The 21,152-nt window shown below is 53.0% G+C and overlaps 2 protein-coding genes and 1 long non-coding RNA gene across 8 annotated transcripts in view; 2 read left to right on the forward strand and 1 right to left on the reverse strand.

Annotated features, from left to right (window-relative positions):
* DNAAF5 (dynein axonemal assembly factor 5) overlaps nucleotides 1-3,506 on the reverse strand; it is a 36,180-nt gene extending 32,674 nt beyond the window's left edge. The window contains exons 1-2 of one of the 2 annotated variants that reach the window (XM_060032599.1): nucleotides 2,841-3,502; nucleotides 1,882-2,066 (exon numbers count right to left, since the gene is read on the reverse strand). In XM_060032599.1, coding sequence (XP_059888582.1) covers nucleotides 1,882-2,066; nucleotides 2,841-3,459 — 804 coding nt within the window. In that variant the 5' untranslated portion in view covers nucleotides 3,460-3,502. Of the gene's footprint in view, nucleotides 1-1,881; nucleotides 2,067-2,840 lie in introns of both variants that reach the window. The other variant, XM_060032600.1, reaches the window with a different exon arrangement.
* Nucleotides 2,879-5,746, forward strand: LOC132438402 (uncharacterized). 3 transcript variants are annotated; one of them, XR_009522188.1, is made up of 5 exons: nucleotides 2,879-2,946; nucleotides 3,737-3,962; nucleotides 4,197-4,405; nucleotides 4,627-4,696; nucleotides 4,922-5,746. It is a non-coding gene; the product is annotated as an uncharacterized lncRNA (long non-coding RNA). The 3 variants fall into 3 exon arrangements; XR_009522186.1 differs by lacking the exon at nucleotides 4,627-4,696; XR_009522187.1 differs by lacking the exon at nucleotides 4,627-4,696 and having other exon boundaries at nucleotides 3,737-3,936.
* Nucleotides 5,747-15,504: 9,758 nt separating this feature from the next.
* Nucleotides 15,505-21,152, forward strand: part of PRKAR1B (protein kinase cAMP-dependent type I regulatory subunit beta) — an 86,215-nt gene continuing 80,567 nt past the window's right edge. For 2 of the 3 annotated variants that reach the window (XM_060032603.1, XM_060032601.1), the window contains exons 1-2: nucleotides 15,505-15,600; nucleotides 16,317-16,513. In XM_060032603.1, the coding sequence (XP_059888586.1) occupies nucleotides 16,337-16,513 (177 nt within the window). In that variant the 5' untranslated portion in view covers nucleotides 15,505-15,600; nucleotides 16,317-16,336. Of the gene's footprint in view, nucleotides 15,601-15,636; nucleotides 16,238-16,316; nucleotides 16,514-21,152 lie in introns of those variants that run through there. The other variant, XM_060032602.1, reaches the window with a different exon arrangement.

Genomic DNA, 21,152 nt, shown 5'->3' on the forward strand with positions numbered 1-21,152 from the left:
AATATTTTCAAATGATGTGACCGAGGGATTAATTCCCAAAATATACAAACAGCTCATACAGCTCAACAACAAAAAACCAAACAACCCAATCGAAAAATGGGCAGAAGACCTAAATAGACATTTCTCTAAAGAAGACATACAGATGGTCAACAGGCACATGAAAAGATGCTCAACATTGGTAATTATTTGAGAAATGCAAATCAAAACTACAGTGAGGTATCACCTCACACAGGTCAGAATGGCCATCATTAAAAAGTCTACAAATAACCAATGCTGGAGAGTGTGGAGAAAAGGGAACGCTCCTACAGTGTTGGTGGGAATGTAAGTTGGTGCAGACACTATGGAGAACAGTATGGAGGGTCCTCAAAAAACTAAAGCTATAGCTAACATATGATCCAGCAATCCCACTCCTGGGCATATAACCAGAGAAAGCCATAATTCGAAAAGATTCATGCACCCCTATGTTCACAGCAGCACTATTCACTATAGCCAAGACATGGAAACAACCTAAATGTCCATCGACAGATGAATGGATAAAGAAGATGTGGTATATATATACAGTGGAATATTACTCAGCCGTAAAAAAATGAAATAATGCCACTTGCAGCAACACGGATGAACCTAGAGATTGTCATACTAAGTGAAGTAAGTCAGAGAAAGACAAATACCATGTGATATCACTTATATGTGGAATCTAAAATATGACACAAATGAACCTATCTATGAAACAGAAATAGACTCAGACATAGAGAACACACTTGTGGTTGCCAAGGGGGAGGAGGGTGGGAGAGGGATGGAGGGGGAGTTTGGGAGTAGCAGATGCAAACTAGTACATACAGGATGGGTAAACAACAAGGTCCTACTGTAGAGCGCGGGGAACTCTATTCAACATCCTGTCATAAACCATAATGGAAAAGCGTCTAAAAGACAACGTACATATATGTCTAACTGAATCACTTTGCTGCACAACAAATTAACACAACGTTGTAAATGAACTATACGCCAATAAAAAAAAAAGAAGAAAGAAACAAATCAAGAACGTGTGGTTGGAGGCAGGGTGGGTTGCTGCGAGCGGCCTGGGGCCAGACCCAGGCCTGGAGCGGGAGGCCAGCTCCAGCTGGGGGCCCTGCGTACCTTACAGCAGCCCCAAGCCTCGGACGTGGAGGACTTCCGTGGGAAGGAATGAGATGATCTTTAATGTATGGATGCACAGGACACGAGGAGGCTGGCACTCCTGCTGTCGGGGCCACAGGGGCCACGGGCCGACCACCCTGCAAGTCCCCCACCGGCAACCACCGCTCCTCCCACCCCAAGGGACCGGAGTCCTTCACCCCATCCTCCCTTTGGGAGAGAGCCTGCCCTCACAGCCTTCACTCTGCTCCCCACGGCCTCAAATCCATGACACGCCCTCTGAGCTGGCTTCTGCCAACAAAAGAGCCGGTTCTCTCACCTCCACCTGCCTGCCTGTCTTGTCTGTCTGTCTCTCCTCAGGCCCCAAAGCCAATGGAAGGAATTACCCCAACACACCAACCCTGGCTCCATCCTCCTCCCAGGCCTCGTTTGCCAACCTCTGCGGCTTTTTGATTAAATCACCTTGATGGAGGAGGATGTTACAGATGCTTCTGCAAACCGTGGAAATACTCAGTTTAGAGTTTCTTCCTAAAAGGAAGCAGTCCTTAACAAATATATTAAGACAACTCAGGTCTCCCCCAGCTTCTCAAAGACGTGAAATAGGAACACCTGTGACCGCGAATGATGGAAGGACACTTAACGTCACATATAGTGGCTTTAAAAAAAGACAAAAGTGAGGGAGTGACAAATAGCACACTGGCACACTTCTGGTGGAGAAAAGGGACTGCCTGGAGGAGAAACTCTGGTTACCTGGGGGACATCATCAAAGAGCCGCTGAGCAAAGTGAGGAAGGACGTCGTCCACTGACTTCCCGCTGCCAAACTGGATCACCGTGCCCGTGGCCTCGATGACGGCCACCCGCACCTTCCAGTGCTGGTGGGAGATGGACTGCATCAGGGGGCCGATCAAGGACTCCGACTGCATGTGGAAGTGGTCTGTGGGACGGGGAGACCATCAGTCACCAGGGGAGCCTGTGAGCGTCAACCCTGGCCTAGTTCCCTTGGGCTGGCCACACACAGCTTTGTACCCCAGCACCAGAAGAGGTGCAGAGTTGGGCGTGTGACCCAAACAACACCTCTCCGACCCAGAGACTTGGGAGGACCAAAGGGAAAAGGCCGGGGCTGGACCCATCTCAGCTGAACACAAGAGCTGGGAGGGGAGAACCTGAAGCTGCAGATGGCTGCGACAAGCACTCCAGAGTACGCTGAGTGGGGAGACACTGCGCGTCCCCACCTCTGGATGAGTCTGCAGCCAGACACCCAGCACGACCGCAGGAAGCTGGATCAGCACAGCCTCAGGCAAAGCCACCCCACTTCCTAAAGGCCTCACAGGAAATCACGACCAAGGGCTCTTCGTGACAGCCAAGCGAACCCTCTGGTTTAGCAGTTGTGCCGCTGCTTGAGACCCTTCTGTAAGGTCGCTATTTCTGTGATACTTGGGGCGAGTTCTTTCAGCGTTCGTGTCCTGAGATCGAGGCAGGCTTCGGTCCACTACTGCCCAGTGTGCGGGGAGCCAGAGGAGAGACCCCGTGCGCACAACTGGGGGGTGGGGGACAGAGGGGACGGCGTTGAGACGGGGAGATGCTTCACTCGGCAACCAGCGAGCATCCACTGCGGGCCGGCACTGCGCTCCGGGCTGCGGGTGCAACAGGGTGCGGACGAGGGCGGGCTTGGGGAGGGGGCGACGTGGGAGGAGACAAGGGCGGGCACCTGGCGTAGCGCGCGCCAGGTCTGCGGCGCACTCGCAGCTCTCTCGGCGCACGGCGGCGAAGGGGTCAAGCAGCGTGCAGCGCAGCACGCGCACCGCGTCGTCCAGGTGGGGCGCGAGCGCAGCGCCGCTCAGGCGTACGGCCAGGTGGAGCAGCTGCACTAGCGCCAGGCGCAGCTCCTCGCAGACCTCGGGCGGTGGGCGGCGCGCGGGCTCGGGGCCGGCCAGGCGCGCGGCGAGAGCGGGCAGCAGGCGCGGGAGGGCGTCACGGGGCCGGGCGGCTCGCCGCAGGCCCAAGTCCAGCAGGTGTACGGCCAGCGCGCGGCAGCCCTCGGCCGGGTCGGCCAGGCAGCGCAGCAGGCGCGGCAGCAGCAAGCGCGCCCACGGGCCCTGAAAGGCGGCGGCTGCGGCGGCGGGGTCGCCGTCGGGCGCCTCGGGCCGCGCCGCCTCCAGGGTGCGCTGCAGCGCCTCCAGCGCGCGCCGCCGGCCCAGCTTGCTGTCGGCCTCCAGACCGGGCAGCATGCGGCTCAGTACGCGGCTTAGCTCCGCCGCCTCGGCCGTCTCGGCGGCTTCCGCCGGGTCCGGGGACGCCGCGGCCTCGGTCGCCACCAGCGCCGCCATCTCCCCCGCGTTGCTAGTCACCGGGGGAGACCGGCGCTTTTACGACGGTCGCGGCGCGGATTACGGCGCGTTTTCCGGTCGGCTCCGAGAGTAACTTTATTGGCAGCTCGGAACACTGACAGGACACGGCCGGGGGGCGGGGCCGGGGCGGGGAGTCGGAGGGCTCAGGGGACGCGGGCCAGGCCGGGGGTCCTGGGCAGGTCTGGAGCCCGATATGATGGCCGCTGCGGACTTGTGTACAGTCAGGCGTGGTGGTCGTGCCCTTTCGTGTCCTCAGGTGGCTACTGTGACCCTCACCTCTCCTGCATGCCCGGGTCGGACCAGTTCCGTCGGATACGGTGACGTGGAGAGGGCACCTGGTCTCTCCGGCTCGGGTCTTCGTCTAGTGGGTGACACGTTAATCAGCGTGCAGTTACCGTGGTCCTGAGGGATGAAGGCCAAGGAACTTGGCGTAGACTGGAAGGCTTCCTGGAGGAGGTGACAGCCCCAGCGTAATATAGTGGGTAATTAAGAGTTAACTAGGTGAAGGGGGGGTGAAAGCGTTGCAGAGGGAGAGGACAGCATGGGCAAAGGCCTATGGTGGGAGTGGGACTGCTCAGTTGTGCCCCCCAAAGTTCACGTAGTGGAGTCCTGACCCCCCCAGGACCTCAAAACATGACCTTACTTAGCAATAGGGCCATTTAGACTCATCAAGTTAAGAAGGATGGGCCGTAATCCATATGACTGTGTCCTTATAGAAAGGGGAAACTGGAGACAGACAAGCACACAGGGAGAACGATCATGAACACGGATGGCCATCTGCAAGCTTAGGAGAGCGGCCTGGAGCAGACTCACTCCCTCAACGGCTCTGGGGGAAGCAGCCTCTGACACCGTGATCCTGGACTTCTGGATTCCAGAGCAGTGGGGAGATAAATTTGTGTTGTTAAAGCCGCCAGGTTTATTTATGGTACTTGTTTGGGCAGCCCCAGGAACAAATACGGGGAGGGGGCCTGACACTGTTCCGGGAAATGAAGAAAAGTGCCCTGTGGCTAGAGTCCAGGGGCCCAGGGGGAGCAGGGTCCTCTGGGTGGCTCCACTGGGTCCCAGTGGGGGATGCAAGGGAGGATTTAAGGTGGAAGAGTTTCGCGTAAGGTTTGTGTTTTTAGAAAACTGCTTTGGCTGTTGCAGAACAGGTTAGCAGGGAGCCAGGCAGTCGCCACATGAGGCCGTTGCGAAGGCCGTGCTCTGGCTGAGATGAGTGAGTAAACACTTAAATGGGGGTGGTGGACTTCCCGCCCCAGAAGGTGCTCCAGACTCACTTTCCCAGCTGCTCCCCACGAAGTACAACTAAGTACCTTGCAGCTAGTTCAGCAGACAATGGGGAAAGGCTCTGAGCTGGAAAGGAGACGGGCTGACTGGGGACTCCAGCACTGGAGGAACAGCCATGGGATGGGTCCCTGGAGTTTCTCTTTCTTGTTTACAGGTTCCTGGAATAGGCGCTAGAGGGGGCTGCAACCCAGACCTGCCGACAGGCCACTCACTGAGTACACGATCACTGCCTCAGCATCTGTTCTGTGTGGCCCGCTGCCTGCGGGGCCTTGAACTGACAGGAGCCCTCCCGCGAGTGCGTGACCTAGATGACAGCCCGCAGAGTCACCAGTAAACCGAAGTTCCTGATGTGACCCCCCCGCCCAACACCCTTGTGATAACCTCTCTCCCTGTGGGCCCCATAGATTAAACCCCTGTGAAGCTCACCAAAACCCTGCTCCCTCTGGTTTGAACTGACCTATCCAGCCTTAGCCCAGGAACCCCAAAGCACAGCCCTGTGGACCTAATACAGGTGTGCGCCCCGGGTCCCGACTCCTGGGCACTCTGCCTGTACCTCCTCCAGGACCTGTGAGTCGTAAGCTTCCCTGTTCCGCTGTTTCTTGAGGTCTTTGTTGAACCACCAGGCAGCCTGGCCACATGCCTTCTGACACTGCAGGCAGCACCCACAGGGATGGAGTGACAGCCGGGGCAGCACCGGGAGAATGGAGCAGACAGGAAGGGCATTGCAAGGGATGGGGAAATAAAACTATCATTGGAACCACAGGCCATAAAAGTAGGCTGGAATTTATACACTAAACCTAAATTGGATGACTTTCTGCTGAAATAGAAGATTAATTTTTTGTTTGATGTGGACCATTTTTTAAAGTTTTTATTGAATTTGTTACAATATTGCTTCTTCTTTTTTTTTTTTTTAATATATTTTGGTGTTTTGGCCGCGAGGCATGCGGGATCCTAGATCCCTGGCCAGGGATAGAACCTGCACCCCTTGCATTGGAAGGCGAAGTTTGAACCACTGGACTGCCAGGGAAGTCTCTGAAATAGAAGATTTAAATAAAATCAGGATTCTTCTAACACAATAACCAAAATGTCCAGTATACAGTAAAAAACCACTGGTCATACCAAGAACCAAGGAAAACCATTATTTGAACATGAAAAGAAGTGAACTGACGTGAACACCAAGATAAATCTTGGAATTATCTGAAAAGGATTTTAAAGCAGTCATAAAAATGCTTTTAAAAATATTTATGGGGCTTCCCGGGTGGCGCAGTGGTTGAGAGTCCGCCTGCAGATGCAGGGGACGCGGGTTCGTGCCCCGGTCTGGGAGGATCCCACATGCCGTGGAGCGGCTGGGCCCGTGAGCCGTGGCCGCTGAGCCTGCGCGTCCGGAGGCTGTGCTCCGCAACGGGAGAGGCCACAACAGTGAGAGGCCCGCGTACCGCAAAAACAACAACAACAACAAAAAAGTGCACAGAGCCTCAGATCTGCAGGACAATCGTTTTTATCACCAGAGTCTCAAAACAGGAGGAGGGAGAATGTGGGCTGAAAAAGTGTTTGAAGAAATAATGGCTGAAAACTTCCCAAATTTGGTGAAAGACATAAACCCATAGGTACGAGAAGCTAAGGACCCCCATGCAGGGTAAGCCTTCTGAGTCCACACCAAGAAACATCATTGAATCTGTGAGGACTAAAGACAGACAAAAATGTAAAAACAGCCAGAGAGAAATGATGTGTTCCCTAGAGAGGAACACCAGTGTGAATGACAGATTTCTCATCTGAAATCACAGCAGCCAGAAGGAAGTGGCATATTTTTTTATATATATTTTTTATATCTGATTGTTGAAGCAAAAACTATAATACTGGGACTTCCCTGGTGGCACAGTGGTTAAGAGTCTGCCTGCCAATGCAGGGGACAAGGGTTCGATCTCTGGTCTGGGAAGATCCCACATGCTGCAGAGCAACTAAGCCTGTGCACCATAACTACTGAGCCTGCACTCTAGAGCCCATGTGCCACAACTACTGAATCCCAGGCGCCTAGAGCCTGTGCTCCGCAACAAGAGAAGCCACCGCCATGAGAAGCCCGTGCACCACGACAAAGAGTAGACCCTGCTCTCCGCACCTAGGGAAAAGCCAGCACGCAGCAACAAAGACCCAATGCAGCCAAAAATAAATCAATTTATATATAAAAATTATAATACCGATGAGCTCTGTGCACGTGGGGGAAATATTTACAATAATTATATTTGAAAAGTGAGGGTAAAGAGAGGTTTCTACACTGCACTAGATGTGAAACATCGGTACCAGTAAACTGATAATTACATACGTACACAGGAGTGTGTAGAACAGCCACTAAGAAAAGTAAACAGTGATATACTCAATACGTTACAAAGTGGAATTCTAAAGGATATTCAAGTATCCCATAATATGGCACGAGGAAACAAACACAAATAATAAAATGGCAAACTTAGCCTCTATCGATAGTTCAAAATGTAAAGGGGCCAAACACACCAGTTAGAAGACAAAGATTTGCAGAGGGAATAAAAAACAACGACCCAACTATATGTCATTTACCGTATGCTAAAACTCACTTCAAACGTAATGATGTGGGTAGGTTGAAAGAAAAAGGAAAAAGACATCGTGTAAACATTCACTTATAAAAAGCACAATGACTAATATCAGCTAATTTCCCTTCAGAGCGAGGGAAATTTCTACAGAAAAGGAGGTGCATTGTATAAGAATAAAAGGATCCATCCACCAGGAGGACACATAGCAATCGCAAATGCTTATGACCCAAACAACAAACCTTCAAGATACACGAAGCAAACACTGGCAGAGCTGAAAGGAGAGAGACCAACCCCCAGTTCCAGGTGAGGACCTCAGCGCCCACTCCACAAGTGCTGGAACTACTAGACATTCCACAAGGACACAACACCATCAACCAAAGGGATCGGTGGACATTTACAGACCCTCCACCCAACAGAGCAGGATGCCCGGTATTCACAGGTGCCCAGGGACATGCCAGGATAGACTATCCATAAAACAGACCTCAGCAAATGTAAAAGAAGTGAAGTCACAGAGAGCATTTTCTCTGACAAAAAATGGAATCAAACTAAAAATCAGTAACAGACAATCTTCAAACATGGAAATTAACTCGGTTCTACTCAGAAATAAAGAGGAAGGAACTATCGATACATGCAAGAACTTGGATGCATCTCTAGGGGATTATGCTGAGTAAAAGAATACAATCACACCAGATACCAATAGTGTGATTCCGTGTGTATAACATGCATGAGATAATTACAGAGATGGGGGACACGTGAGTGGTCCCCAGCTGTTAGGGGTGGGGCTGGGTGTGACTACACGGGTGGCAGAAGGAGCTTGTATAATGATGGTGCTTGAGTGTCCTGACTGTGGTGGTGGCTACATGAGTACTTAGGGGGTATCTGGCCTCTTGTCCCGTCCCCATTCTTCCAGACTGAATAGAATAAGCAGGGGCAGTAGAACAGGGGGACCAAGGAGAGAAAAGTCTTTATCTGAGCAACATGAAACAGGAACAAGAAGCTACATAAAAGAAGCTGCGTAAAAGGTGGATGATAGAAGCAGATAATGCTAATTTCTGGTTAGTACACGTCCTAGAAAAAGGGATAATCAAAATGGGGCAGAGAAGGTATTCAAAGGGATAACCGAGACATTTGCCAGAGTTAAAAGTGAAAGACCTTCAGATTGAAGGAACTACACAGCACCAGTGAGGCACACGTATTGACATGTTGTGAAACTTAGGAATACCAAAGAAAAACAGGAGTTTGTGGGAGACTGCCAGAGAGAGAACAGGGTGCCTTCAAAGGGACAAGAGTGAAACTGATGTCAGATGTTTTTCTTTAGTTCCACAAATACTTTTGTAATTGCTTCCAGGGGCCCGTTTAGGGTAAAAAAAAAAAAAAAAAAAAAAAATGTTGATTTGTTTTTCCCCAACAGGAAAATATACGGACAAATCTGAACACAGTAAAGGAAAGGAAATGATAAAGGTTAGAACAGAAATTAATGAAACAGTAAAATGAACATACATACAACACAGATTATTAAAACCAAGAGTTTATTCTTTTTAAGGGCTAATAAAATCGATAACCCACCTGTCAGGACTGACAAGGAAAAAAGAAGTTCAAAAGCACGAATACCAACATGAGGGTAAAAGTTTATCATGAAAGGTTCTAAACATTAAAAAGATACTAAAGTAATAATACTTTATGCCAAAAAAATATATGAAATAGAGGAAATCCTAGGAAAACATAATTTACTAAAATCTTCACTAGAAGAAATAGAAACTCAGAATAGTCTACTACCTATTAAAGAAGTTGAATTTATCATTTCAAAGCTTCCCACAATAAAGGCTATAATCACAGATGGCAGCAAACACTTCAGAACACTTAATAAGGAAATAACTCCAACCGCCAAGTTGTCTTCTAAAGTGCCTGTACCATTTTGCATTCCCAGAAAGTAATGAATGAGAGTGACCATTGCGTCACATCCTTGCCAGCAATTGGTATTGTCAGTTTTTTTTGAATGATAGCTATTCTAATGGGTCTGTAGTGGCGTCTTGTTGTTTTATTTGCAATTCCTTATGGCGTATGATGTGAATCTTTTCATATCCTTGTTTTCCATTTTATATCTTATTTAGTGAGATGTACGTTCAGATCTTTTGTCCATTTTTAATTGTATTTATTGTTGAGTTTTAAGATTTATATATTTTGATATGTCTTATCAGATATATGTTTTACTATTTTCTCTCACTCGGTGGCTTTTCATTTTCTTAACAGTAATTGGCAGAGCAGAAGTTTTAAATTTTAATAAAATTCAACTTAGTTTTTTTTTAAAAAAGGAAATAACTCCAATCTGAAAATAGGAAGAGAGAACATCTCCCAACTCATTTTGTGGAGCTGGTGTCACAGCCTTGATCCCAAAAAGTGAGAGAGAAATTACAGAAAGGAGTATTAGAGATCAACTTTTTTCAACACAGATGCAAAAATCCTAAACAAAATCTTAACAAATTAAATCTGGAGATAGGCACTTTAGAAAGGATAATACATTGAGACCAGACTGAGTTTATTCCAGGAATGCAAGTTAATTTTTTAACATTAAAAATTAATGTGATTTACCACATTTTTAAAAGCATAAATAAATTTATTTATTTATTTTTGGCTGAGTTGGGTCTTTGTTGCTGCACACAGGCTTCTCTAGTTGCGGCGAGCGGGGGCTACTCTTCGTTGTGGTGCACGGGCTTCTTACTGCGGTGGCTTCTCTTGTCGTGGAGCATGGGCTCTAGGCACGCAGGCTTCAGTAGTTGTGGCTCGTGGGCTCTAGAGCGCAGGCTCAGTAGCTGTGGCTCGTGGGCTCAGTAGTTGTGGCTCGTGGGCTCTAGAGCACAGGCTCAGTAGCTGTGGCGCACGGGCTTAGTTGCTCTCTGGCGTGTGGGATCTTCCAAGACCAGGGCTTGAACCCGTGTCCCCTGCATTGGCAGGCAGATTCTTAACCACTGCGCCACCAGGGAAGTCCAACCACATTTTTAAAAAAGGAGAAAAATGGTGTGATCATCTCAGTAGTTGCAGATAAAGCACTTGATGAGATTTGACGCCCATTTGTCATTTAAAATCTTAGCAAGTTACAACTAGAAGGGAGGTTCTCTACGGCATGTCTGCCAAAATCCCACAGCCAAAAAACATGTTCAGTGTAGTTGTTTCCAAAGTAGCCCATTTTTCCCAGCTCTGCACACGTGGCCGGTCCTCTCCCAGTAAAGTGGAGCCCCAGCTGGCCTGTAACTCGCTGTGGCCGTCAGAGTGTGGCAGAGGAGGGCCCAGCTGCTTGTGCCTGCTGTGAAGGTCTGGCCACCACCTCACCTGTTAGGATGGTTCTTATAAAAAACAAGCAGAAACTGACAGACATTTGGGAGGAAGAATGTGGAGGAATTAGGGCACTTGAGGCCCGCCGGCGGGAATGTAAGTAGTGCAGCCGCCGTGGAGACAGTGTGGTGGTTCCTGAAAAAATTCAACAGGATTAGTGAGTGATCTGGCAAGTCCCCATCTGGATGTACGGGTGAAAGAAGGGGAGGCAAGGACTCTCGGGTTTGACACCCTCCTTCGCAGCAGCATATTCACAGCAGCTGAAAGGCGGGAGCACCCCACCCGCCCGCGATGGGCGGATGGATACACAATACACGAGGCATATATCTGACTCTCAGCCTTCAACAGGAACGCGGAGCTGACACCTGCTACCGTGCGGATGAACCTCGACCACGTTAAGCACAGTGAGAGAAGCCAGCACGAAAGGCCACGTGTTGTGTGATCCCATGTCCATGAGGCACCTGGCTCAGTGGCCTGGGCTGGGAATTCCAGTTGCTAGAGGCTGTTCCAAGGTCAGGTTTGGGGCAGGTGGATGGTGGGGTAAGAGGGAAAAAGCAAAACTTCTCTGTCCTTTCCCGGCCCGCCTCCCGCCTCAGCCTCACCAGAGGAAGGAAAAGGCTTTAACTTTAAAGTCAGGCTGGAGTTATGATCATTTCATAGCTCTGGACACTTACAATGACCGAGTTGATCCTGAGTTTATATCTTAACATGACAGTAGAACTTTGAAATTCTCTACGTTTGAGCCAAAATGTATAGGCAGGAGCAGAGAAGGAAACTCCTTCTCCGAATACATTTTAAAGACCCGGCCAAGGGCTTCCCTGGTGGCGCAGTGGTTGAGAGTCCGCCTGCCGATGCAGGGGACACGGGTTCGTGCCCCGGTCCGGGAAGATCCCACGTGCCGCGGAGCGGCTGGGCCCGTGAGCCATGGCCGCTGAGCCTGCGCGTCCGGAGCCTGTGCTCCGCAACGGGAGAGGCCGCAACAGTGAGAGGCCCGCGTACCTCAAAAAAAAAAAAAAAAAAAAAAAAAAGACCCGGCCAAAAAAAAGCAGGAAAAAGGAAAAAGCAGCTTCAGGTCTGTTCCAGGACCCCCTCATTCAGTGTCCTGGTTACAAACGTGGTGAAGTGTGTCGTTTCGCCAGCATAATAAACTGATGTAAGCAGATGCGCTGGGTTGGTCCATTCACTCGCTGTCTCCTCCGGCCGGTTCTCATGGGGCGCTCGGGGTCCCCGGCATCCGCAGCAGCTCCTCCTCCTAGCGGAGCCCGTGCTCGGCGCTCGGCGCTCGGGGCGCGGGGTGGGGGGGGGGACACAGTCAATCGAAGGACGTCCTGAGCAGGTGCGGGGAGGAACAGAGGGCAGGATGCCTGAGGACAACACGGATGGGGGAAGACACTCGTCAGGGACAGACGAAAGCATGATGGGGCCCTGGGGACGGGCAGCCCTCGCTGCCTGAGGTTGTCACCAGCTTTGTTTTCTGCAGACGTTGGGGGAGTCACCATAAACTCAGGACCTTACACCCCCTGATCACCTCAGGGTCTGTGGGTCAGGAGTCCAGGCAGGGCTCAGCTGTGTCCGCTGAAGGTGGCCCCGGGTCCACGCAGAGGGCTGGGTCCTCTGCTGGGAGTGCCTTGGGCGCGCCTGGGGCCCACCCGCCACACCCCCAAACCATCCCAGGGAGCAGTGTGTGGATTAGATGCGCTGACTGGTTCCTGCTGCCCCTCAGGAGCCTGCGGCCGCGCCCCAAGGCCGTGTCCCTCCCCTTCATCCCCGCTCTGGGCCCCCTGCTCTCCTGACCCCAGCTCCTCTCCCACATCCCCCCAGGTTGGCTCTCTGCTCCCGGGAGGAATTAGCTCGCTCCCCCATGAGGGACGTGGCTGGTCACGGGACTTGACCCTGGGCCTCTTGCTCTGCTCCCACCCGCTGGTCCCTTCAGTCCCTGTCAGCTGGGGTTGAGAGTCACACCCACCTGGACGGGTGGGGAGATTCGATGGCTCTTCCAGGTAAAGCCCCCGGCCCCGCCCCACGGCCCCACGCGGGTCAGGTGGCAGGGCCCACGTCAGCGCTGGGCGGGCGGGTGAGAACCCTCCTTTCCTCACCCCAGCGGATATCTGTCTCCTTGCCCTGCAGGAGGGGGGGATGGGGGGGACAGAAGTTCAGTAAATGGCCTCTGGCACACTTAGAATAGAGCTGCAGCTGCAGGGAGCCCTGGGCGGCACCCCAGGGCCCAACCTGGTCCTCAGGTGTGGGAGCCACAGGGAGGGCTCTCCGCAGAATCAATGTCCCCGTTGAGTCTTGCTGGGTGAACTGGACTTGGCAGAGTCAGGAGTTTGGGGCGGGGGAGAGGGGGGGTTGGAAAATAATGTGGCTTTGAAGTTGGACCTTTGCAAGACTTGGTGATTCGGGTTCCAGGGCTGAGGTGAGGACCTCGGGGCTGGGGCACGTGAAGCCCTTCTGCTGGCTGTGCTGGGGTGGGTCCTTCCCTGTGGGTGGAGGGGACACACAGACCAGCACGACTTGCTGGGACTTCTGAATGATGACATGATCACCATTGCATGTTTTCAGGACACCCAATAAACCGGGACTTGTCACCATCCAGCGGTGGCGACATCGACCTAGCTGTGTGTGGCATCACTGGTCCACACGGTTTCCTGTCCCTGCTCCGTGAGGGGGATGCCTGCCGTCCTCACGTCAGGCCACTGGCTGCCGGTGGTCTGGTCAGTTTCCCTGACGGACCCTGTGCTCGCCGTCCCCCATCACGGAGGGAGGGGCCGGAGGGATCGTGTCGTTCAGGGTGGAGCCACTTGGATCAGCTGCAAACAACCGCTGTGCCGTCAGTGCAGACATTTGCTGGTTAACACAGCCTGGCCCAGACTCAGAGCGAGGCCAGGCTTTCTCGAGGGCCCCTGGCTCCCCTCCTTGAAGCAGTGAGTGCCTGGGTGTGTTGGAAGCATTTCCCTTCCACTCAGGCGACGCAGGGGGCAGGGGCACAGGAGAGATGGGGGGAGCTTGTCTGCAGGCTGGGCCACGGGTGGGGGACCTGGCCGCGCACTACTCCTTGAGGAAGGTGGGGAGGGAGTTCTTAGGGAGAGCCTGCTTGTAGCCCCCGGCTGGCAGGGCCTCTGAGGTAGCTATCTGAGTGGCCTGGAAGGTCTGCAGGGGACAGGCTGGTGGGAGCTGCCACCGTGGTGGTGTGAGGGTGGGGCTCGTCCAGCCACAGCTGAGAGGGGTGGAGGAACCAAGTTTCTGGTGGGCTTGGTGCACTGAGCCGACCGCCAGGCCCTGAACTCGGAGAGCTCCTTGTCTTGCAAGACGTGGTCCAGGGGGCTCCCTGCCAGGAGGAGGCTATGTGTGTGGAGGGGGGGCTCGGGGTTAGAAGGCCATCCTCGGAGAGGGTCTCCCCCTCCCTCGGAACCGTGCAGGGGGAAGGTCCCTGCAGAGGTCCCTGGAGCACCCCAGGAGATTCTGAGAACAAAAGCCAGCCCTGGAGCATATGCCCCCCCCCCCCAAGTCCGTCAAGTGAAACCTGGCCCTAATTTTTTGTCATCCTCTTCACCAGGCCACCCTGAGGAGCCAGCAGTAACTGGGGGGCGGGGGGGAGGGGCAGCAAGCGGGGAGAGGAGGTCTGAGCAATCAGGCAGGTGGAGCGGAGAAACAGCCAACGGTTTAAATTAGTTGTGGAATAAAGTTTTGATTCAGTTGAGACTGGACTTCAGTTCCCAAAAATGACTCTTGCAATAAGTGTGATGGGACAGGTGTGACTGTACCTGAGGTGGGGATGGGCCAGGAGGCACGCCGAGGGCAGGGGATGAAGAGGTAGGAAGGAGTTTCTAGTCTGACCACCTGAGCACATCCTCTTCCTTTCGCTTCAAGCCGTCAGGAAGAAGCTGGGTCAGCGGCAGCCCTGCTGGGGTGCGTGCGGGGCAGCCGGCCACCCTGCAATGTGTCTTTGTGGACGGGGCAGTATGGGTGGGAGAGCAGAGGTCTTCCCCTTTAAAGGCCTGAGATCCCTACCCCATCTCCTGGTATTCAGACTGTTCCAGGTAAAGCGTTGGGGACCCCCAACTGCCCGAGATGATGTTTCCACCACCACCCTGGCAGAATGGGAGCAAAACATGACTTTAGGCAACAGGAAAATAAGGGTGATTCCCTTTCCTGCAGGCCTGGGCTGGTGGATTAGGGGCTGTGATGGCCTCTGACCTCCTGGAAGCCCATGGGTGGTGGGAAGAATTTAGGATGACCCTGTGATTTCCCCCTGGGGCATCTGGGTGAAGCTGGTGCCCTTAACCAAGAAAAGGAGTAGCCTAGACCTGCCTGGCCACCAATGCAGGCCCTGTGACATGCAGATGTGACACCCCAGGTGTGAAGGTGGGGGAGGCCATCACCCCAAGGCAGCAGGTGGCTGCCACCAGCCAGGGCGGACAATCCGGGCAATCGCAGGGGCTCCAGTGGAGGGGGTGGAGGGGTGAGGAGGGAGCCTGCGGGGCGGTAGTAGTGGTCCTGGTCCAGCTACGCAGCTTCACATGGATCTGTGGGTCTGTCTGTACAGCACGAGGCCTGTCAGCCTGAATGCCTTGGGGGCGGGGGAGGGGCGGGGGGAGGGAAGAGGAGGGGAAAGAGAGGGAGGAGGGGGAAAGAGGGAGGGCACGGGGTAGGCTGCCGGTGAGGGGAAATCTAGGGGGGAGGGAGAGGTGGGTCCTGGGGATGTGGGAGATAGACGGGGTGGGGGGCGGGAGTGAGATGGGGCGGGGAGGGGCAAGCGGGGAGTCGGGGAAGGCCTGGAGCGCGGTCGGCGGGAAGGGGGCGGCGGGGCTGGGGGTGGATCGGCGCGGCGCGGGGGCGGGCGGAGGGCGGCGCCGCTGCAGTGCGGGACCCGCTCGCCCGCCGTCCCCGCGCCCGCGCGTCCCCGCGCAGCCGCCTCCGGCCTCCGGCGCCGCGCATCCAGGTACGCGGGGCTGGGGAGGGGTCTGTTCCGGAAACCCCCGCCGGCCGGGATGCCCCAGGAAGTTTGGCCTTCGGGGAGCCCCCGCCCCCTTGGCCGGTCCGGGGCCGGAAGCCGTGGTCGGGGGGCTGGGGGGCTGGGGGGCCGGGGTCGCCGGGCTGCGTGCTCGGCGCTGGCGGGCTGGCCGGGTTCCTGGCCGTCACTGTGACCTGGCCGAGCTCGAGCCGAACGCGCGGCCCTGCCATTGTTCTCCGGGTTCATCTTCCCAGGAGGCCCGTCCGCGGAGCTTCGTTTGTTTTTGTTTCCCTTTCTTTTCCGGCGGAGCCTGTAAGAGCTCCCCCTGTCCCCCCGCCATCTCCCCGGGAGCTCGCGGAGGGCGCTCCAGGCACACACTGTCCTCCAAAGGGGGAGGGACGGACGCAAGTGAGACCCCATAACCGCCTGGGCTGCACACGCTGGGCCCCGCTTCTCCGTCGTCAGGTTTCTCAGCCGCGCCCGGAACCCGCCGGATCCCCCTCCATCCCCGCGAGCATCTGTTTAGAGTTGAGCTTTGCCCCCCAGGGTGAGAGGCCTTTGACAGCAGCAGAATAAAACGCCTGGCGTGTCACCAGGTCACGTCGGTCACCAGATAAACCTTACGGTGCGTGTAAGACGCGTGTTCACAGGCCGCGGGAGTCCTGCCCCTCCGAGGTCGGCAGGACTCGCGTTCTCCTCCGCAGGAAGCGGGCAGCGGGTCGCCATGGCCTCGCCAGCGGCTCAGCAGCTGGAGGAGGACGACGGCCTGAGGGGCTGCGAGCTCTATGTGCAGAAGCACGGCGCCCAGCAGGTGCTCAAGGACTGCATCGTGCAGCTCTGCATCTCCAAGCCCGAGCGCCCCATGAGGTTCCTCCGGGAGCACTTCGAGAAGCTGGAGAAGGTTAGTGGCTCCGGCACCCGGTCCTCCCCCCGCCCACCCCCTAGCCGGTGCAGGGGTGTGTGTGTGGCGCCGAAGCCCCGTCGGGCCTGCCTGCGTGCTCCGGAGGGGGCGGGGCGCCCGCGGGACGGCCTCCTGCGGCTCTTTGCGGGGAGGTGGGCAGGGAGGCCACGGTGGCTTCATTCCCGCCACAGAAATCCTCTCTTCTTCCAGTGGCTCAGGGTCTCAGGAGGCCTCCTGGAAGGTGGTGCGGACGTTTGGGAACTGCAGGCTGTGACTATAGCTTGTGGGGTCGCTGGCGGTTCTCAACTTCGGGAACTGGTTAGAGATGCCATTGGCACTGGGGTAAAAGGAAACAGCCCTGATAGAGAGTGTGGCGGGCCGTTGGAGGTCAGATTCCCTCGCTGGCCTGCCCCTCAGACATGTGGGGGGAGTACGTGCCACACCCGCCCCCTCTCTCCTGAGGAGGGAATCGCCCAGCTCACTCTTGCGTGGATGACAGCTCCCACCCCCTTCCTGGTTCATCCTGGGGGCTCGGGGTTAGGAAGCAGCAGGCTGGGGCAGGAGCCGCTTGTGGTCCCGTCCAGCTTTCCCTCCCCGCCTCACGCCTCCTGCCTTCCTCCCTGGCCACCCAGATCTCTCTCTGGGGTGACCTCAGGTTCCTCCTCGTGGTCTTTGTATCACGACCTACCTGTCCCTGGGGACTGAACGGGACCCCAGCTGGGGCCCAGGTCTGTTTTAAGCACCTCTGTGTCCCCGAGCTCAGCGGTGTTTTACTTCTGATGGGCACTCCTGTGGACAGGTAGCTGTAACGCAAAGGAATGGATTTATTTCTTCCCTTTAGAACAGTCTGTTAAAACACATTTTAAAGTAATACATGCCTTTTAAAGAAAAATTGAAAAGTTCAAAAGTGGAAAGAAGAAGTAGAAATCACCTGGAGTCCTTTCCACCTGTTCCCCCCCAACCGTGCATTGTGGTTTTGAAACATAGTTGGAATCATGTTACGGATGCAATTTTATATTTTATGTTGTTCATTTGTTATACATTCTTCATGGTCCTCAGTGTAAGTGATTGTGTAATGTGTTGAGAAGATCCAGAAAAGTTTTCTCAATGTTTTCCTCATGATTAGACAGTTGAGTTGTTTCCAGTGTTTTAATATTAAAAATAACACCACCCATTTTTAATTGGGTTGTTGGTTTTTTGGATATTGAGCTCCATGAGCTGTTTGTATGTTTTGGAGATTAATCCTTTGTCTATTGTTTCATTTGCAAATACTTTCTCCCATTCTGAGGGTTGTCTTTTATCTTGTTTACGGTTTCCTTTGCTGTGCAAAACATTTTAAGTTTACTTAGGTCCCATTTGTTTATTTATTTTTAAACTTTTCATTACTCTGGGGGGGGGGTCAGAAAAGATCTTGCTGTGGTTTTATGTCAAAGAGTGTTTTTCTCTAAGAGTTTTATAGTGTCTGGTTTTACATTTAGGTCTTTAATCCATTTTGAGTTTATTTTTGTGTATTGTGTTAGGGAGTGTTCTAATTTCATTCTTTTACATGTAGCTGTCCAGTTTTCCCAGCACCATTTATTGAAGAGGCTGTCTTTTCTCCATTGTATGTTCTTGCCTCCTTCATTGTAAATTAGGTGACCATATGTGAGTGGGTTTATCTTTGGGTTTTCTATCCTGTACCACTGATCTATATTTCTGTTTTTGTGCCAGTACCATACTGTCTTGATTACTGTAGCTTTGTAGTATAGTTTGAAGTCAGGGAGCCTGATTACTGCAGCTCCATTTTTCTTTCTCAAGATTGCTTTGGCTATTTGGGATCTTTTGTGTTTCCATACAATTTTTTGTCCTAATTCTGTGAAGAATGCCATTGGTAGTTTAACAGGGATTGCATTGAATCTGTAGATTGCTTTAGGTAGTATAGTGATTTTCACAATATTGATTCTTCCAATCCAAGAACGTGGTATATTTCTCCATCTGTTTAAATAGACATTTCACCAAAGAAGACATACAGATGGCCAAGAGACACATGAAAAGATGCTCAACATCACTAACTATTAGAGAAATGGAAATCAAAACTGCAATGAGGTATTACCTCACACTGGTCAGAATGGCCATCATCAAAAAATCTAGAAACAATAAATGCTGGAGAGGGTGTGGTGAAAAGGGAACCTTCCTGCACTGTTGGTGGGAATGTAAATTGATACAGCCACTATGGAGAACAGTATGGAGGTTCCTTAAAAAACTAAGAATAGAAGTACCATATGACCCAGCAATCCCACTACTGGGCATATACCCTGAGAAAACCATAATTCAAAAAGAGACATGTACCCCAATGTTCATTGCAGCTCTATTTACAATAGCCAGGACATGGAAGCAACCTAAATGCCCACTGACAGATGAATGGGTAAAGTAGATGTGGCACATATATGCAATGGAATATTACTCAGCCATAAAAAGAAACGAAATTGAGTTATTTGTAGTGAGGTGGATGGACCTAGAGTGTGTCATACAGAGTGAAGTAAGTTAGGAAGAGAAAAACCAATACTGTATGCTAACACGTATACATGGAATCTAAATAATATGGTACTGATGAACTTGGTGGCAGAGCAGGAATAAAGACGCAGACATAGAGAATGGGCTTGAGGACACAGGGTAGCGGGGAAGGGGAAGCTGGGGCAAAGTGATGGTACCACTGACATATGTACACTACCAAATGTAAAATAGCTAGTGAGAAGCAGCTGCATAGCACAGGGAGATCAGCTCGTGCTTTGTGACCACCTAGAGGGGTGGGATAGGGAGGGTGGGAGGGAGACGCAAGAGGGAGGGGATATGGGGATATATGTATGCATATGGCTGATTCACTTTGTTGTACCATAGAAACTAACACAGCTTTGTGAAGCAATTATACTCCAATAAAGATGTATTAAAAAAATAATGCCACAGGGACATATTTGTACATAGATTTTTTTTTTCCTGTATGTGGTAGTGTTTAGTACAGCTTTTCGGAGACGGAATTATTGAAATTCCAGGTGGAATTACCAGGTCGCAGAAGTCTTGTTGGGGTTGTCAAGGAGCTCTCCAAACGCAGCATTGATTCAAGCCCCACCAGACAGTGTGCTTGTAGCCAGCCACCCTAGTCAGCTTTGGCTGTTTTAATTTAAAAGCCTGTTTTTCAGGGACTCCCCTGGCGGTCCAGTGGTTAAGACTCCACCCTTCCAACACAGAGGGTGTGGGTTCGATCCCTGGTTGGGGAACTAAGATCTCACGTGCTGTGCAGCCAATAAATAAATAAATAAATGAACCTTAAAAAAATAAATAAAAACCTGTTTCTTAGTTGATAGGTGAACATGGCGACCTGGCTTTAATCTTTGGTTACTTTCGAGGTCGCCATGTATGGGAGGAGTCCAGTCGCTGGCCTGTGCACAGAGGACAGGGGACTGGAGCGGGGGCGGGGGGGGCGGGTGCTTGTTTCCTGCACGTTTGAAGAGGGGGGGTCAGGTGGGTGACAGTACATCCTCATTTAACTCTACTTGTTCACAGATGACCCCAGCCAGGTGACATGTCTCACAGGACGGGACTTCTCCGCCGGACCAAGGCAGGGAGCCCATTAAGAGGCCAGAGGCAGGGTCCAGGCCAGACCTGAACTGAGGCTGCAGAGTGAGGGTCTCAGCGGGGGACCTCTTGCTCCCAGGGGACATTTCAGTGGCCAAGATGCTTTGTTAGACTTGGCAGGGGTGAGGGTGCTCCTGTCCCCTGGGGGTGGAGTGAGAGGGTGAGGTGGGCCGTTTTCTTTGGGGGGCCTTTCTGGTCTTGCTGGTGGATTGGGGGTGGGGTGAGGAAAGAGGCATGGGCCGTGACTCCTCGGGTTTGGTCCGAGGCCTGAGTGAAGTCCTGAGCCAAGGAAGGGCCAGTGGGAAGAGACGGAGACAGGGTTGGACAGGAAAAAATGAAGAGTAAGGCTTTGGATGTGCTCAAGTTGTCAAAGAGGCTATGAGTTTGGAGCTTGGGGAAGAGGTTGGGGCGAGCACAGGGGTTTAGGAAGATTCATTGATCATTCTTGCCTGGAGAGGCAGTTTACTACCTGCCTTTGACAGCTGAGGACCAAGGTCTGGAAGAGGTAGGGTGACTTGGAAGGCCTAGGTTCCAGGCTTCGGGGCTGATTTGGGGGATCCTCTGAAATCGTGTGCAGGCTTTTATAGGCGGGTGCATTTTACTGGGGAGAACGTCCCCAGTGTTTGCAGTGGATGTTCAAATGGACCTGGGATCCCCAAGTGTAAAGTGCCTTAAGGTGTCCTGAGACCCCACGGGGGGTCTCACTTCCTGCTGCGTCTGCTGAGCACGGTGACCAGGGAGCTGCTTCAGCCTGGGAGCAGGAAAGCCTCTGGCTTTGGGGCCGCGGTGTGCTGGGTCCCGGGCCCCTCTCTCTGCAGGAGGCTGGCCAGGCCGGAAGCCTGGGGAGGAGCAGTTTTCTCCACTTGTGTGGAGAGCAGGAAGCGTGTGTGTGTGAGGCCTTGATAAGCACAGAGGCTGCAGCTGCCGGCACAGGTTGGTGGGGATGGCCCAGCTCTCGGGGTGCTGCCTGGGCCGGGGTGTGGCACCCAGTGCCCAGGCCTCCGTGAGTGAGCCGGTGAGGAGGTGG

The sequence above is a fragment of the Delphinus delphis genome, chromosome 15 (genome assembly GCF_949987515.2).
Source record: "Delphinus delphis chromosome 15, mDelDel1.2, whole genome shotgun sequence".
NCBI classification, from domain to species: Eukaryota; Metazoa; Chordata; class Mammalia; order Artiodactyla; family Delphinidae; genus Delphinus; species Delphinus delphis.